This window comes from Glycine max, chromosome 12, assembly GCF_000004515.6.
Source record: "Glycine max cultivar Williams 82 chromosome 12, Glycine_max_v4.0, whole genome shotgun sequence".
NCBI lineage: Eukaryota > Viridiplantae > Streptophyta > Magnoliopsida > Fabales > Fabaceae > Glycine > Glycine max.
In genome coordinates, this window is record NC_038248.2 from 39,647,278 (window position 1) to 39,663,829 (window position 16,552).

The 16,552-nt window shown below is 33.1% G+C and overlaps 2 protein-coding genes across 3 annotated transcripts; one reads left to right on the forward strand and one right to left on the reverse strand.

The window, feature by feature from the left end:
* The first annotated feature begins 3,577 nt into the window (after nt 1-3,577).
* LOC100787229 (CBS domain-containing protein CBSX5) lies at nt 3,578-6,425 on the forward strand. Its single transcript, XM_003540407.5, has 2 exons — nt 3,578-4,098; nt 5,303-6,425. The coding sequence occupies exons 1-2, from the start codon at nt 3,782-3,784 to the stop codon at nt 6,156-6,158; spliced, it is 1,173 nt and encodes a 390-aa protein (XP_003540455.1). The 5' UTR covers nt 3,578-3,781; the 3' UTR covers nt 6,159-6,425.
* A 3,642-nt stretch (nt 6,426-10,067) lies between these two features.
* Nucleotides 10,068-16,552, reverse strand: LOC100786672 (ultraviolet-B receptor UVR8). 2 transcript variants are annotated; one of them, XM_003540406.5, is made up of 6 exons: nt 15,197-16,552; nt 14,285-14,494; nt 12,066-12,176; nt 10,987-11,346; nt 10,764-10,871; nt 10,068-10,583 (listed from the first exon to the last, which is right to left on the reverse strand). In XM_003540406.5, the coding sequence occupies exons 1-6, from the start codon at nt 15,533-15,535 to the stop codon at nt 10,254-10,256; spliced, it is 1,458 nt and encodes a 485-aa protein (XP_003540454.1). In that variant the 5' UTR covers nt 15,536-16,552; the 3' UTR covers nt 10,068-10,253. The 2 variants fall into 2 exon arrangements, with proteins under 2 accessions (XP_003540454.1, XP_006592904.1); XM_006592841.4 differs by lacking the exon at nt 14,285-14,494 and having other exon boundaries at nt 15,197-16,548.

Here is a 16,552-nt window from a genome sequence, read left to right on the forward strand (position 1 = left end):
GAATCGGAAAAAAATGAGAGACATTGATCTTGACATCAATGCTCCGTGCCTAATCCTAACGTAGATGTCGTGTCACACCAATTGAATTCGTGTATTTTGCAATTATTAGTTCATTTTAGGATTCATTGTGAATAAGACTTTTGACAGAACTTTATGTTTTCAGTGATTATTCGCATCTGTAATGTACATATCACTGAATTAAATTCATAAAAGCAAAGTGCACTGCAATTAAAGATGCAATTGTATGTTTAGCACTAAGAAGAACCTTCAATGTTTTTTTTACATTTTAAACATCAATATTGAAATATTCATTGCGGCCCGAATATATCTTTTATTTTTTAAGAATATAAATAAATTTTAATTATTTTTTATCTTAATTAATGAAACTTTCTTTGAAATATTCTTTATTTAATAAAATAAAAGATTTTTATGTTTGATATTGAATTATAAAAAATAATTTTAATAAACTATTTATTTTTAATTAAAAATAACATAACTTAATAAAATTAATTAATTTTTTAAAATAAATATGACGTTTTTTTTATAATCCGACAATAACTGATCTCTTGGTATCTTCCAAGTTACAATGACGTTTGAATTTGAGAGCAATGACTAAAGTAAAAAGAGAAACCGAAAACAATAAATAAGTGAAAAGTTAAATTAACAAGCACTTGGACAAGATCGAAATGGATTGGATCTATCTACTAGGATGTCTGAAGATAAGGTTAATTCTATGTGCTTTTCTTTATATTAGTTTTATTTTCCTTGCCAAAGTATGTCCACTAGAAAATGATGAGATTTGAATGATGAAGGAAGGATCTAGAGAACCAAAAGTTGCCATAATAAATGTAAATAAGAGCCCAACAAACAACACATCCCCGAAATTGATTTTGAATTAGCTACTACTGTGCTAATTAATTAGTATAAGTACTATAAAGACTGGAAAACTATGTGTCAAAAAAGAAAGGTAAAATATAATGGTTGTTTTAATATGTTAAGTATTCTCATGAGCCATGATCGCTTCTGCAAAGGAAGTCTAAAATACCAGTGTTTTAAATAACCGTCACGGAATTGTTATATAGCTTAATTAGAGATCCAAAAAATTATCACTACCCGACTCAGAATAAAATTATATTCAATAAAAAATACATGTGATATATAAAATTAAAAAGAAGACCAAAATGTTTCTTTCTATGACTATTGGATAAGACATATTTAGATAAATAATTCAATTGAATATTTATTTAATAAAAACCTATAACATAAAACTCGTTGAAATATACTAAAACTAATTTATAAAATAAAAATGTTGTAAATCAGTTTTATAAATTCAAGTAATTTTTACAAAAAATTCTTCCAAATACTCCTGTATAGTTGTCTTCAAGACTTCAACAAATTATTATATTTTATTAAGAAAAAAGGGATTATACATTGTTTATTGTGTATAAAAAATTTCACACAACCATTTAATCATAACCTATTATCATATGATTTAACATATTTTGTAATTAAATATGTGTATCACAACCCACCATCAAAGTTTTGTAAATATCAACAATATTTACACATGCCTGATTATTTTTGTAATGTTAAACCATGAAGTCAGTTTATTATATGTATATTAAACGGTTAAAAAATAGGCCTAAGGCATTGGCCTTAATTACCTAATTATATAGACGGTCTTGAATATTCTCGGTCTAAACTAATTTTATAATGTTATTTAAGTTATATTCGATCAAATTAGTTAAAAAGTTAGTTAGTAGTTAAAAATTAAAAATTAAAATTAATTTATTAAATTACAATTATTTAGTAAAATTAACTGTTAAGATAATTGATAAATATAAAATGATAGAAAAATAATAAAATCATAATTTATTTAAAAATAATAACTAAAAAATTGAATAAATATATTGAGAATACAAATAAAAGAAAATATAAAAAGTTAAAAATTATTGTTTTAAAAGACTCCACTGTACTGTTTCAAAAAACAGTGAAAATTATTAAAAAAATTTGTTTACTAAATAGTTAAACAAATTTTTCAATTAGTAAAAAAACTAGCTGAAATATGTTGAATTTCTTCAAAAATGATTTTACTCTCAAATATACTTTTAGCAAATTAAGTTAACAAAAGTATCTTGAGTTTTATTCAAAATTGAGTTTGAGGGGCTAATCAAACGTAATCTAAAAAATGATTTTACTCTCAAACATATTTTTAGATTTTTCTACTTCAAATTCAAACATACTCCTCGTGAGATATGAACGTGATCTTAATTAATTGGATTAATCTTTGTTGGCATATGTTTTTTTTTTTTCAATAAATCTATTGAATTGAATTATTATAGGTAAATAGTGAATTAATCAACATATCTTTTAGGTTTAATTACTTTGTAGGTCCATGAACTCTTATTAAATTTTTTCTTCTTTCAGTTGGATTCCTTTATTCGTTTTTTAATTAGGTTCCATCAGATCTAATTAAAAACAAACACACAATTAGGACCGAATTGAAACAAAAGAGATAAATAATTGAAAAATCTAATTAAAAATTATAAAATTCTGCATGCCATTATTTTTATGCCTGCCTAAACTAGTTAAAGAACCTAAGAATACTGGTTTAGAACTTAGAGGTGAGAGAATACTATGTGTAGAGATTAATAATTTATTTTCAATTGAGGTTAATATGACATATATATTTTTTCAATTGAGTCTCGTATATTTACTTTTCAATTAAGCCCCTGTTGGATCTAATTAAAATAAATAAATACAAGTTTAGGGAAGCAATTGAAAGAAGAAAAAAAACTTTAAACATCTAATTAAAAATTTAGTGAATATTCGGGACTCGCTGAATAATTAAAAAATAATTAAAATACATTTTATTTCACATCAAAACTCTTATTCTAAATCCGATTTCATTTTTTTTCCTTTATTGAGTCTTTTTTTTTAACATATCAAAGAATAAAAGTATTAAACTCTCATTTCTTAAATGATATTTACACAATCAAATCCACTCTCAACAATTTTTTGTATTGTTCCTGTTAAATGCTATCCCATCACTCATAACACCCATATTGAAAAGATTATTTTCTTTTTTCAAAGAGAAACCATTTACTACTTTCTAAATACTTCTTTAGTTAATCAAGTATACTTTTTGATAAAATGATATTCATTTCCTTAAAAAATAAGTTTCACATCTAAAAAATTAAAATAGATGTTGTATTTAATTTTTTAATATAATATTAATTATTTTTTTAATTAATAATCCCTAATAAATATCACTTTAATTTTTGAATCTAGTATTGATATTACTTCCTTTGATTTGTTTAATAAGATTAATTTTATAAAATTATTTTTTTAATTTATTTATTAATATTTTGTATAAAATAACCTAACGACATTTTTTATTAAACAAAGAAACTAATAAATAATAATAAAAAGCAAGTATTACTTGAAAATATATTAAACACGCTTTCAGTCCAATGTGTAAAAAGTACTACATTAATTATTTTCTTTTATTTTATTATTTTATTTTCTAAAAGGAAAAACCCAAAGAGCCCCCACTTGTACCTTAGTTCCGTACCCATCTGTCTGTTACACACAGTTCACACTTCTTAATCAAACAACCTTATTTTCCTTTATAAATACCCACTCTCTTCTCCATCATTTTTTCTCCAACACAAACACCACGGCCGCCGCCGCCACCGAGATTATCACAACGCGCCGCCGCCACCGAGATTATCACAACGCGCCGCCGCAGCATTCACCTCCCCGGAGATCCACCCTTTGCATGGCAGTGAGCTTTCTGGCGCGCGATGTATCGGACCTCTGCCTTGGGAAGCCACCGCTGAGGTCGCTCTCCGCTGCCGCCACCGTCGCCGACGCCTTAGACGCGCTCAAGAGCTCCGACGGCGAGATCCACGTCAGCGTGTGGAGCTTCGAGAATGAAGTGGGTCGATGCGTAGGGAAACTGTGCATGGTCGATGTTATTTGCTACCTTTGCAGAGAGGACAATCTCTTGTCTCCTTCTAAATCTCTCAAAGAACCACTTTCCTCAATTCTCCCTAAGGATCATAATCTCGTTGTGCATCTTCAACCTTCTTCTAGGTGCTCCCACCTTCTTCCTTTTCTTACTCAACATTTACCATAATCTCTCTGGAAACGGAGATTTTTTTTTTATGCCCAAATGTTAGTTTTGTTAGTCGAAAGAACCCGTGACTTTTTCTTCTCTCTTAATCATCCAACATATCTCCTGAAATCGAGATTTTATTACTCCTTCCGTAAATTTTATATTTTTAAGCTTTTACATGTCGACATTAATGTGTCATTCGTCCAATTGAAACTAAATTTGAATGCATTGAATGGAGAGATTTCATTAAGAGTGGTCTGTTAGATTTTTCATAACAGTGATTAAGTATCGGTCAAGTCATAATCGACCAAATTAGTGACTATTTTATCCAAATAACATGATGATCCAATAAAAAAAAAATTGTGGTCGCAGCTTTGTTGTGTTCAATTACTTGATATTGCGGGAAATTGTTGGAAAAAATGTGCCTGATGCCTCCATAATTATGATTCTGGATAGCCCAAAAATCTTGATGTAATGGTCAAAATTGTGGTTGGACACTAGTTTTTAAAATTCATTTTTTTATTTTATGAAATTGAGGTTGAAACTTTAAAATAATAAATGATTGTGATATTTGATCATGTGGGTATTTTTACTGTTTTTCTTTTTCTTCATCAAAATTAGAGTTTCATCTTCGTGATCAGAGCTGATTTAAAATATTTTTTTTTTTATTTGTGAGCCATCACGATGAAGTTTTTTTTATTTTAATTGAGACGCACGGAGATTACTTAATAACATGGATGTAAGTTTTGTAATGAAAGGAAAAAGGCATATTATATTTGAGGAAGTAAAATGTAAGGTTGATTCCTAAGGCGTGTTGGTTTAAGTCAGAGTCAGAGTGAATGAATGGGTTTTGGATCATGTGGTCTTAATTTGATTCCGACACTTATGTGTGTTTAAAAATATCTAGATTTAGATTCTGAACATATCTCGAGAGATTAGTTGAAGTGAGAAGAAAAGAAACCTTGGAAAAACCAAAACAGAGAAAAAATAAGGCAAGGTTGAGTGATTCTCTTTTGCTTTAAATTTTAATACTGTTTTAATTTTTTTATTTGTTGATTCTGATTTTGTTTTTGGGTGGTGCTAAATTTTGTTTCTTTTTGGTGTTTTAGACTTCTAGTGTGTAGTGCAGATGAAGAATTAGGTGATTAACCCTTCTTGCTCTTTGTTATTTTGATGTTTCAGCTTGTTGGAAGCTATTGATCTTATCCTACAAGGTGCACAGAATTTTGTGGTGCCAATATTGCCAACAAAGAGGAGTGGAGTTTCAAGAAGGAAACAGCAGCATCAGAAGGCATCATCAACAATCAACAGCCATAGTAGTTGTGAATTCTGTTGGTTGACTCAAGAGGATGTGATTAGGTTCCTTCTTGGTTCCATTGGGGTCTTCACTCCACTTCCTGCTTTGTCTATTGACTCTCTTGGCATCGTTAGCTCTGATGTGCTTGCCATTGACTACTACTCCCCTGCATCTTCTACAGTTGGAGCCATCTCAAAGTCCCTTGCCCAGCAAACTTCTGTTGCCATTGTGGACAGTGATGGCACTTTCATTGGAGAGATATCACCCTTCACTCTCGCTTGTTGCGACGAGACGGTCGCGGCCGCCATGGCCACCTTGTCTGCGGGGGACCTAATGGCCTACATTGATTGTGGAGGCCCTCCTGAGGATCTTGTGAGAGTGGTCAAGGCAAGGTTGAAGGAGAAGAATTTGGAGAAGATGTTGCAGGAGTTCACAATTTTGTCATCTTGCGAGAGTTCACAATTGGCATCCTCCTCGTCTTCCTCCGATGAGGAGTCAACAACAAGGACACCAGCTAGGTCTGGAAGGTTGGCAAGGTCATCTAGCTACTCGGCTAGGATGGTGAGGAAGGCCGAGGCTATAGTGTGTCATCCAAAGAGCTCCCTTGTTGCTGTGATGATCCAGGCCATTGCACATAGAGTGAACTACTTGTGGGTTATTGAGGATGATTGTAGCTTAGTTGGCATTGTCACTTTTTCTAATATGTTGAAGGTGTTCAGAGAACATTTAGAAACTATGTAGATTATTAGGTGATGAGGTTTTGGCTTTGGATGCTTCTGGTGAGAAGCATGAACACCAAGGTGTATGAGCATGGTCCTTCTTTTGTAAGTATTGCAATGTGGCCCGGGAGGTTTTGGTTTTTGTTGTGCTTTATTTCTGTGTGCTTCCCTTCTAATAAAAAAACTCCCTTCAACGCAATTCTTTGTAGAGGACCAATTTTTTCCTGCCTCAGTTTGTTTGAAAGAACTTAAAATGTTCCCATGTCCAATGAGACTATTTTTACTGCAACGAGATTTGTGCAACCATTTTTGGCTTCAGATTTTTGTGTTTAAGGTTGAAAGTTGAAAGCATCTGGTTTGTTTTTAGCAGTTTATTTGGTAATTATTTACTTCTATTAACAATGTTGTTTTATGAAGATATGTGACACCCTCTACCCCATATATATATGTATTAATAATAAAAGAAATAAAAATTAAAATATTAATTAAAAGTATTTAAAATAGTTTTTTTATACCAGTCTTCCAAAAGGGTAAAAGACTTACATTCATTTTTCTAACATCATAATAAAACATGTCTAAATAAATAATAAATTCACTTTGGCTCAAAACAAGGCTGTCCAAAATTTCATACAATTATAATAGAACATATACTCTAATGTCACATCCTATCAGAGCATTGTGTTCCCGTGTCCTCGAACATGAGGTTCTTCATAGTCATCCACCTATTCATCTGCTCCCACAAACACAAGGTTCGAGATCATCACAAGATCTAAACACAAATAGCACATTGGGAGTGAGTTATCACATTCCTAACTAATGAAGAGTAACAATACAACATGTAGATATAAATATCACAAAAACAAAATAAAACTTAAACATAGCTCACATCATTTCACCACTTTGTCATCCAACATCACATCATCACGCAACACATTTCATTCATTTTTACAACATTCACGTACTCAAGGATCAAAACACAATGTCATCAAGTCAATCAATATCGATCAATACACAAACGTTATGCAACATATACACTAAGACTCAATCCTATATACAATGTGATACCATGTCAGTGAAAAATCATGTCGAGCGCCTAGGAGTACATGACAAGACAAACCACACACTATCAAGTTAGGTCACTCTCACTAGGTAAGAACATAGGGAGACCAATCAAGGTCACAGTGTTTTGCGAGAATGCTCCAACCATATGAGATCAACATAGGCTTAAAGAAGCACTCAAATCGGGTGACCCCCAAGGCCTACACTCCGAAGAGTCCGTCAGGGTCTCTCCCTCCTGATTCAGGTCCAACCCATAAAATATTTTAGCACACAGACTCTATCTATGAACTGTACAAAACACACGACTCCTCAATTGTTCTCAAATAATTTATCTCGTCGCCCTTAAAGGGTCTTAGCATTAACTCGTCGCCCTTAAAGGGACTTAACATTAACTCGTCGTCTTTAAAGGGTCTTAACATTAACTCGTCGCCCTTAAAGGGACCTATAGTCGTGTGATTGTATAATTTATAGTTCACAACTCAATGCACACAACCTTTCAATCACATACATACACAATTTATCACATACACTCGATCTCAATCACAATGGTATAATCTCAATCAACACGTTATCACACCTCATGAATCATATACACTTTACCTATGAACTATGCAATACACACAACTACTCAATTGTTTTCAAAATCATTTTAACTCGTCGGGTTCCCACAGTGGATCCCATCACAATACTTGTCGCCCTTAAAGGGGTCTTACAATTGTGTGATTGCACAGTTCATAGCTCACAGCTCAATACACACATCTCAATACACATCTATTTCTCCATTAATCACAGGTTCAAATTATCACATACTCAAATTTGAATCACCATTTTATAATCTCAATATAACAATTTATACAAAAAGTTTATCACAACATGAGGAGTAAAACCCCTCAAATAATTTCACACAATTATACCAAGATCAATTAATCAAAATCATAGATATAAAAAAAATAAAAACACCAAGGTCACTCTATTTTATCAACCAATTTGCATCAGGACATCAATAATGTATTTATAATAATAAAGGAAAATTTATAATTTAATAAACATCCCAAAATAAATCCAATTTAATTTTCTAAGGATCCCTACACATGTTCATTCTAACCCCAATTTCGATAAACTCATCCCTTACCTCTAAGCGGGCTCACATGTCTTTCGACAGCGATAGCGGCATCTCTAGCAAGTTCCTGAGATTCCTCAATTTTTTTCTCTAATTGCTCTGATAGGGTTCTCAAACGTGAGAGAGAAGAAGGGATTGAAGCCTCCATTTTATACTGTCTTCCTGCGATTCTGTTTTCTCTCTCCATGAATATTATTTCGCAAATCCCAACGGTGAAGGTGTGTGAAATTGAATCACGAACCAAAGGCTACGATGCAAAGTGTATTTCTCTCAGCTCTGACATGATTTCTAAATTCCTAATGGTGAAAAGGCTCGGAATTGAGTTACAAACTTTGTGCTTAAATTTCACGACGATCCAACGGTGAATGAGTCTGAGATCGTCGTTTTTCTAAGACAAGTTTAGTGGTCTGCGGGAAAAAGAGAGGGTTTTGAGAGAGAAGAGAGAAAAATAAAAATGAGGAAAAGAGAAGACATCATCTTCTGAAAACTACAATATCACTATTTACTCTATTTATTTATTTTTATTATTTTATATAAAAGAACTTTATTTTATTTCCTATCAAATGAATAAATCAAATATATATACATATTTTTCAAAAGACATTATTTTATTACAACTATTTTTTCTTTATTTATTTAATTATAAAAATCTCACTATTCTCTAAAACTTTATTTATTTATTTATTTTTACTATTTTTTTAATTTATTTACGAAAAATGAAATGTTACCAGATGCATATATATCATGTACATTTTTAAGGTCCTTCAACAAGGTGAATCTTTTCACGATTTGTTCATAAGATGCTATTTATTTGCACTCTTCCCAACTGTCACAACTCACAAAACATGAATGGATCACCTTTTTCTTCCACACTTTCTTTAAGGAAGTACATCAGGAAAAGTAAGCATAAAACACCTTCCAACTCAAATAAGTGTAATTTTAATTTAATACTTCTTAGAATTGACTGAAACTATTGAAGAACCAAGTTTATACTAGAGGTGGCCCTAAAACATGTTATCAAAGTCTTTGTTCTCATAGTAACATGTTGACATATTGGTGAGAGACCATAATAGTTAATTTAAACTATAATAATTTTCAATAATAAAAGAGAAATAAAGTCGGGTATTTTTGTCATCCAAATTGATTTTTGGATAAATTATTAGCTTGATTTCTCTATTTAATTAGTTTATTTTGGTCTCTTTTATTAAAAAATTTAATTTATTTTCTTATTTTTAAAAAAATTAATTTGATTTTTTAAAATTGAGAAATGATATTGACAACTTGTATAGTAGCACAATAAACATTTACTTGTATAATGACACAATAAAAAATAACTAGTCGTTATATAAGACAAATTCATTAAAAGTTTACACGATGTTAATAAAAATGATAATATTACACAAATTTTAATATGGGTGAAAATGATTTATTTAACAGGTGAACCAATATTTGATTCTCACCTTATATAAAATTTCCTTGGACTAGTGATAGTCATGTACCGCGAGAAGAATTAATCTCTGACCCAATAAATTGGGAGACACCTATGGTCTCTGACCTAGGAAAAAAAATTGAACTAATTATTAATCTTTTTTGGGACTTTACAATACTTTTGTATAGCAATTCTGCAAAGAAAAATTTGTTTAGGATATTCTGTAAAGACAATAGGGTGTCCATTTGAAGGACTAATAACAGTTCATTATTCATTAATAAAATTAAAAGCCAGCAAACCAAAAAAGGAGTTCCAGAATCTTCTGAACAAAACAAAATCACACCCTATAACGTATTGAAAAATGGTGACAATGTTGCATGTTATTTATTATTCTTAATAACTACAATATAATTATAATGTACTATAATATAGAACAGTAAACTTTAACAGTATTGGTCAATGTGGTATACCAGAACCACAAATAAAAAGAGGTGATTGCTTTTGGAGCCTCACGTGCTTTCTACATCTTCAGATGTATCTTTAATGAAAATTTGAGTGGGCTCAAGGCAGCTTCTTAATGTGTCATGACCAAGTTGTGCTCTTTCATTGTCTCCAAAGCCAAATATCTGTCCCCTGCTAGTGATCACCACAGTGTGGTACAAGCCAGTGCTAATTTGAGAAACATGGTGAGCTCTCAAGGTATCTAAGATTCTAGGTTTCAATACTTTATCAGATACCCTTCTATCCAGGAATCCGAGGCTGCCAAATCCCATGGAGCCAAAGCCATAGACTGAACCAGAATTAACTAGAACAAATGTTTTCCTCTTCCTTGCACAGACCTACAGGTAAGAAACAAAAGCACTTGCTTACACTATGAATATGATAGGACTATGTATGCAGTCTCATCACAATAAAGACTTGATCTAGAAAACCAAATACATTTTCTTCTTGTAAACCATTTGATCTCAACACAGATTGACCAAGCTTATGGATGTAGATATATAATAATATAATAATACCTGAACAGCCAATTGATTCTTGAGACTAGTCAACAACTCTGGAGTTGTCTTCTCAATCTCATCCCCATGGCCTAAAGCACCACAGTATCCCTTGCCCCATGTATATACCTGGATCATCAATAACAAAATCGTAAGAGTAATTCCCACAAGCCCTTAAATAGGCCAAACCAATGATAGCAAATAAAATTGGAATTTGAAATATATTTTGTTCAATGAAACTCACAAATCCATTTGAGTCAAGTGCCACTGCATGCTCATCCCCTGCAGATACACGAACAATATGAATACCTTTCCTTCTGAATTTCTGTATAGGACGTGGCTGCAACTCATCATGCTGCTCACCATGGCCAAGACAGAAATTAGCACCTGATCCAAAGGAGTATACTGTCCCATTTTCTGTTACGGATAAGATATAGCTTGGTCCCGCAGCAATCTGAACAACAGAGCTAAGGACTTCAATCATTTTGGGGGTTGGCCTGTCCTGAGTATCACCATGACCAAGCTGGCCATGTGTGTTGGTTCCACATGTATAAACATGACCTTGTCTGGTGAGGAAGACTGTGAAATTAAGCCCCGCTGCAACCTGAGACATTCATGTACTTCAATATCTTATAAAGGGGATCTTACCAAAACAAAATTCATGGAAAGAGTTAGCACTCCATGTACATCCAATGAAATTGGAATAGTGTGACTAGAAAACAGCACATCTCAGCAAACTGGTGGAACACCTTACGCATAATTGTGTATTGTGTAACTTGAAACAACTGATAAGGTCTCAAATGTATACAAATCACTTTTGTCAAAGAAATAAGAATCCTGATAAACTAACTTGGTAAGAAATTAAAAAAAAACTTCGTACCCCATTGCCCAGAGGCTCTTCGCTATGCGAAGGTATGGGGGAGGGATATTGTACGCAGCCTTACCCTTGCATATGCAAAGAGGCTGTTTCCGGATTCGAACCCATGACCAACAAGTCACCAAGGCACAACTTTACCGCTGCACCAGGGCTCGCCCTCAACTTGGTATGAAATTAAAATAATAAAAAAATGCTTTACAGCAGACTTCAGGGAAAACTAGATGATGTATCTTGAAATACATCAGACTAAGGTCAAATCATATTGCAAGGCATAAAAGGTTATAGATAATAGAAGCAGGGTGAGTTTAGGGATGAGGTATTAATCCTTTAGACAAGAGTGACACTATTCATCCAATGAGATTAACATATAAAAAGTTATTAACCATTAACTTTCAACTCAGCCAACAATTATCATCCGTAGATAATATTATTGATGATTTCCATACTTGTTTGCAAGGAATTCCCTTCAGGGATTCAACAAGGCGTGGCCTGAAAATTGGTCGGGTTGTATCTCTATGCCCACAGCAAGAAGATGAATTATCTCCACATGTGAATACCTGCATCAGTCAAAGGTGAATTATTAATTATTTTACAATCTCAAACCATAATTTTTTATTCCAGTAAAACAAAGCAACATGGATCCGAATTATCAGTCTGGAACGTGCAGAAAAATCTATGGACCAAGCATTGTATTTAGAGTTTTTATGAATCATAAAAAAATTGGGGATAAGTTTTACTATTTAAGCAACACAACTATACATGGACATTAATGAGTGAAAGTATAGAATACATAATTTCCAAATATTTGAATTATCTCTCCGGAAACCGAAAACCAGATGAACATCATAATTTGCTCTTACTAAGAGATATTAGAAATAGTTAAACTACCTGTTGATACCCTTCTTTTAACAATTTTAATAACATTACAAAGTACAATCTGTTCCAGTTATAGGAACAAGATCCAAGTGCAGGTGATTAAGATTTTATAGTAAAGTGGACAAACAGTTGTATGAAAAAAAATCTACACCCTGAACTTTAGAGAGTAAAGTGGTCAACATTTAAATGAAGAAATCAACAGTGTAGAATTTTGAATAGTACAAGTAAGTGAAGTAACCTGACTTTCATGAATGGTACCCTCTTATACTTTACTCTGTAAAGTTTTAGACAAGCCAAATCCCAGAAACATAGCTTATTCTTTGCATTATTAAAATAAATAAATGTGCCATATTGTTGGAACATATGATCTTAACAAAGATTCAACCTGCAGCCCAATAACTGTTTATTTGTAATAGAAGAAGCATTGCAGTTTATTTCAATTACTAACATTTTTTTCTCAAAAGTTATATTCAAGCATTTAACCATTACGGCAAAAAGGAAGTTCGGAAGCAAGCTTGATAGTCGTAATTAAATTATAGATTTATTATAGATTACAATCTGTAAATCTATTAAACCCAATTAACATAATGGCCAAAATATCTTGCGCATTCCCTAAGCAGCTATAAGCAGTAATCTATGATGGTTCATCTCGTTTTATTAGTAAAGTAGAAGGGAGTACACAGACTAGGAAATTCAATGAGTCTCTCCACACTTCTATCCAGGCTTAGTCTCACTTCATCCACTAATAATGTTTATCAATCAGGATTAGAGCTTTTAATCATGTCTCTCAGCTACAAATGAGAGGCATGAGTGGTGACGCAAATGTTGCAGTGTTCAACTGGGACTAGTACAAACTACACAGCCAGCTCGCATAGGGCTAGGGCTACGGTGTTTGGTGGGATATTAGGATCCAATTACAAAGTACAGGACTTGAGTCCCACATTGGAAGTATGGGATTTTAGAGTGTGGTTTATAAGGCCTTGAGCTCTCCAACTACAACAGTTAGCTTTGTGGTCTGATTCTCCCAAGGTTCTCATCAAATCTTTGGAGAACAAAGAATATATTGAAGGACTTAAGCAAAAGGGGGAGAAGACACAGATAAAATGAAAAAAAATAGAGATTTGAATACACATCCTAATGGTTCCCCTTCTTGACCTGACTTCTACTAACTCATTCTATCCTAGTCCCAAGAATAAAATCTTTGATGTCTCTCTCCAGCCTGCTAATACAAAATGATCAAACAAGCTCATGAATACAAGCATCAGAAATCGGAGTGGCACAGGAGTCAAAAGAAAGAAAGTTTCTGATATCCCATTCCCATCTTCCAGTAAAATTCTTCAATTCAAGATGAAAAACACACATCTTAGACAAAAAAAATTGTTTATTTGACCAGAAATAACCTAAAACTTTAGCTTTTAAGTACTGGTCCCAGAATGGTTTTAATTGTATCTCCAATATGTTCCCACCACAGTGCAAAAAGCCTTTTGAGCTTGATGCATCATGAATAAAGTAGAAGTCTATCTAAACCTTATGCCAAGGGAGGGCTGATGGTATTTATCAAACTCTTGAACACTCACTTGGTTCAGAGGTTATGTAACCAATTATCCCATAAGCTTAAAATGTAAGTGCAAGCCTAATAATGGTTTATATTTATATCTCTAGTCTAGCATTCTTAAGGCTGCTGCATTAGTCCAGTCGACATGACTGCCATAGCAAGGTAAATTTTTTGTCAGACTTATGAATTGCTCATAGTCATAACTAACTGAATAAAAGTTTAGCTGCTACTAACCTCTCCAGATTGCATAACGAAAGCTGCATGGTTAAAGGAGGCTGAAACGTGAACCACTCGTGGCAAAGGTGGGGAATCTATCCGGGTAAATGCTACACACTGTGTTGTTTCAGACCCTTGACCAAGTACACCACACAAACCAGAACCACAAGAATAGACAGAAGAATTGCTGATCAATAAGGTGTGATACTTTCCGGTTGTTATTTGCATCTGCCAATAAAATTAATGTTTTTCATCATTATTTACAACTCCACAATTTTTCCTTCAAAAGACAGTAAGAAGACTAAAAGAAATGCAAGTGTAAAAAATAATAATAACATATCCAAATAATGAGATATGTTTTAAAAAAACCATTTTAGTGCTTTTAATAAAATGTTTCCAGTTGTCAAAAAGCATTATAATGTTTTTCGGTGCTATGAAATGCATTTTCGTAACATTTAAAACTTCAATTTCATTCCCTTTTCTGTTTTTCTGTTCTATTATTTACAAATGCATTATTATATTTTATAACAATAATGAACATTGAGAGACAAAAAAAGGGGGGGCAAAGCATGCAATATATTATTCTGTTTAAACAGCTTGGGCTTCAAAAGCAAAAAGAAAATATCTCCACCCTTGAGAGTCATACTTCTTTTAAGATCAAAATAAAAAAGAATAAATAATCCATGCACCGATAGTATAAAAGTTTTTAACACTGTCATCCAATCGGTAAGTTTGTTGAATTCTATAATAACTACCTTAAAAATCATTAAAAAGATTATTTCTAATGGGTTGACAGTGTAAACTTTTACTCTAAATTACAAGCTTATTAAACTCAATAAAAAAGGCAACGGATAATTCATGCGGAAAATACTTTTTTTCTTTTGTACCAAAAGCAAACAAAAGTAATAATTTGATATAATGAAATAGTACATTGCCTAATGATGTCTCGACCATCTGAGAGGATTGTTCCACAGACTGCAAGAACCTCAAAACTCGCTTCCAATTTCCTCCACATCTATCATACAGCTCCCTCTGAGAATTCAAACCCATCCTTGCAAAGGTAACATGGGAGGCACACAATTGAAATGCAGCAAAGTCAACCAAGGACTTGAACTTGAAAGGGTGCAAACCATGACTACCACCAAAAGTTTTGGAAGTCAATTCTAAACAAACAAGGTCCATTGCACTGAGCCTGCCCGAGCACAGAATTTCTAATACCAAATGTGATGGCAATTCCTCAATGGAAAAATGTCTGCAACGGTCTCCCATCCTCAAAATTCTCTCTCTTTCTCTTATTCTTACTTCTCACCAAAGAAAACTAAGTGTGACTCAAAGAACCTGCAGAAAGATTCACAGTGACAGCAACCAGCAACTCCCCCTTTGGATCACAGCATCAAATTTTGAGACGAAATCTCAGGCAATTGAAGCAGCATATGAAGAACACCTCAGAGGGGAGAAAAACATGGGAAATTGAGTAGGAGAAAGGGGGTCTAGATGATAGATAATTAGCAGGTGATATTTGAAATAGTGATTGGAAATAAAACATCAGAAGAGAACTAATCACACCCCCCACAAAAACACCGTTCAAAACCGAAGATCAAAAGAGGATCTTCTAATCCTTCAAATTTATACGACACAGAAAAAAAAAAACACCCCCTGGTGAAAAAAGAGTGAATTTGTGCAACCAAACAAACACCAATCAGAGAAAAAAATTAAAAATCAACAAACAGTGAACACTGATCTAACAGATTGAGCACGTAACTGGTGAAAACAATTGGAGAAACATAAAGTTAGGTGTTTGAGATCAGAACGGAAGAACGAGAATTGAGCCAAAAAGAGGGAAAAGAAAGGGAGAGGTGGAGGCGTACCCAGTAGAGAAAAAAAGCGAAAGGAAGCAGCTTTAGGAGAAAAATCGAAAGAGATTAATGTTTGGGAGGGAATAAGTAAAAGAGGAGAATTGAGGGTAGTGATTGGTTTGGTGGGTCAAAAAAACGAAATCAGAAAAGGTTAGTTAGGGTTTTTGGCGTATGGGGCATTTTCCTAGTTCCTAGTTTCTGGGCATAGGGGGATAGGTAGCTTAGGCTTTGTGCTCTGTGTCTTGAATGAAAGTTTGGGTATGACTGCGTGTGTGAAAAGAAAACATTAGAGATTACAGAGAGATTGAGGAATCAGAAATTGTGGAATTTGATGTGTACGGAAGCATGAAAATGAAAAGTGGGGGAAAAAAACGCTAAAACAGGACGGCGTTTTGGTGGTACCTGCTGCCTAGATTCCATCTATGTTTTG

Coding starts and splice junctions, on each gene's coding strand:
- LOC100786672 (XM_003540406.5), bottom strand. CDS start 15,535: ATGGGAGACCGTTGCAGACATTTTTCCATTGAGGAATTGCCATCACAT. Junction 11,347..12,065: donor AGGGAATTCCTTGCAAACAA/GTATGGAAATCA, acceptor TGAATGTCTCAG/GTTGCAGCGGGGCTTAATTT. Junction 10,584..10,763: donor AGAATCAATTGGCTGTTCAG/GTATTATTATAT, acceptor TCTTACCTGTAG/GTCTGTGCAAGGAAGAGGAA.
- LOC100787229 (XM_003540407.5), top strand. CDS start 3,782: ATGGCAGTGAGCTTTCTGGCGCGCGATGTATCGGACCTCTGCCTTGGG. Junction 4,099..5,302: donor CATCTTCAACCTTCTTCTAG/GTGCTCCCACCT, acceptor TTGATGTTTCAG/CTTGTTGGAAGCTATTGATC.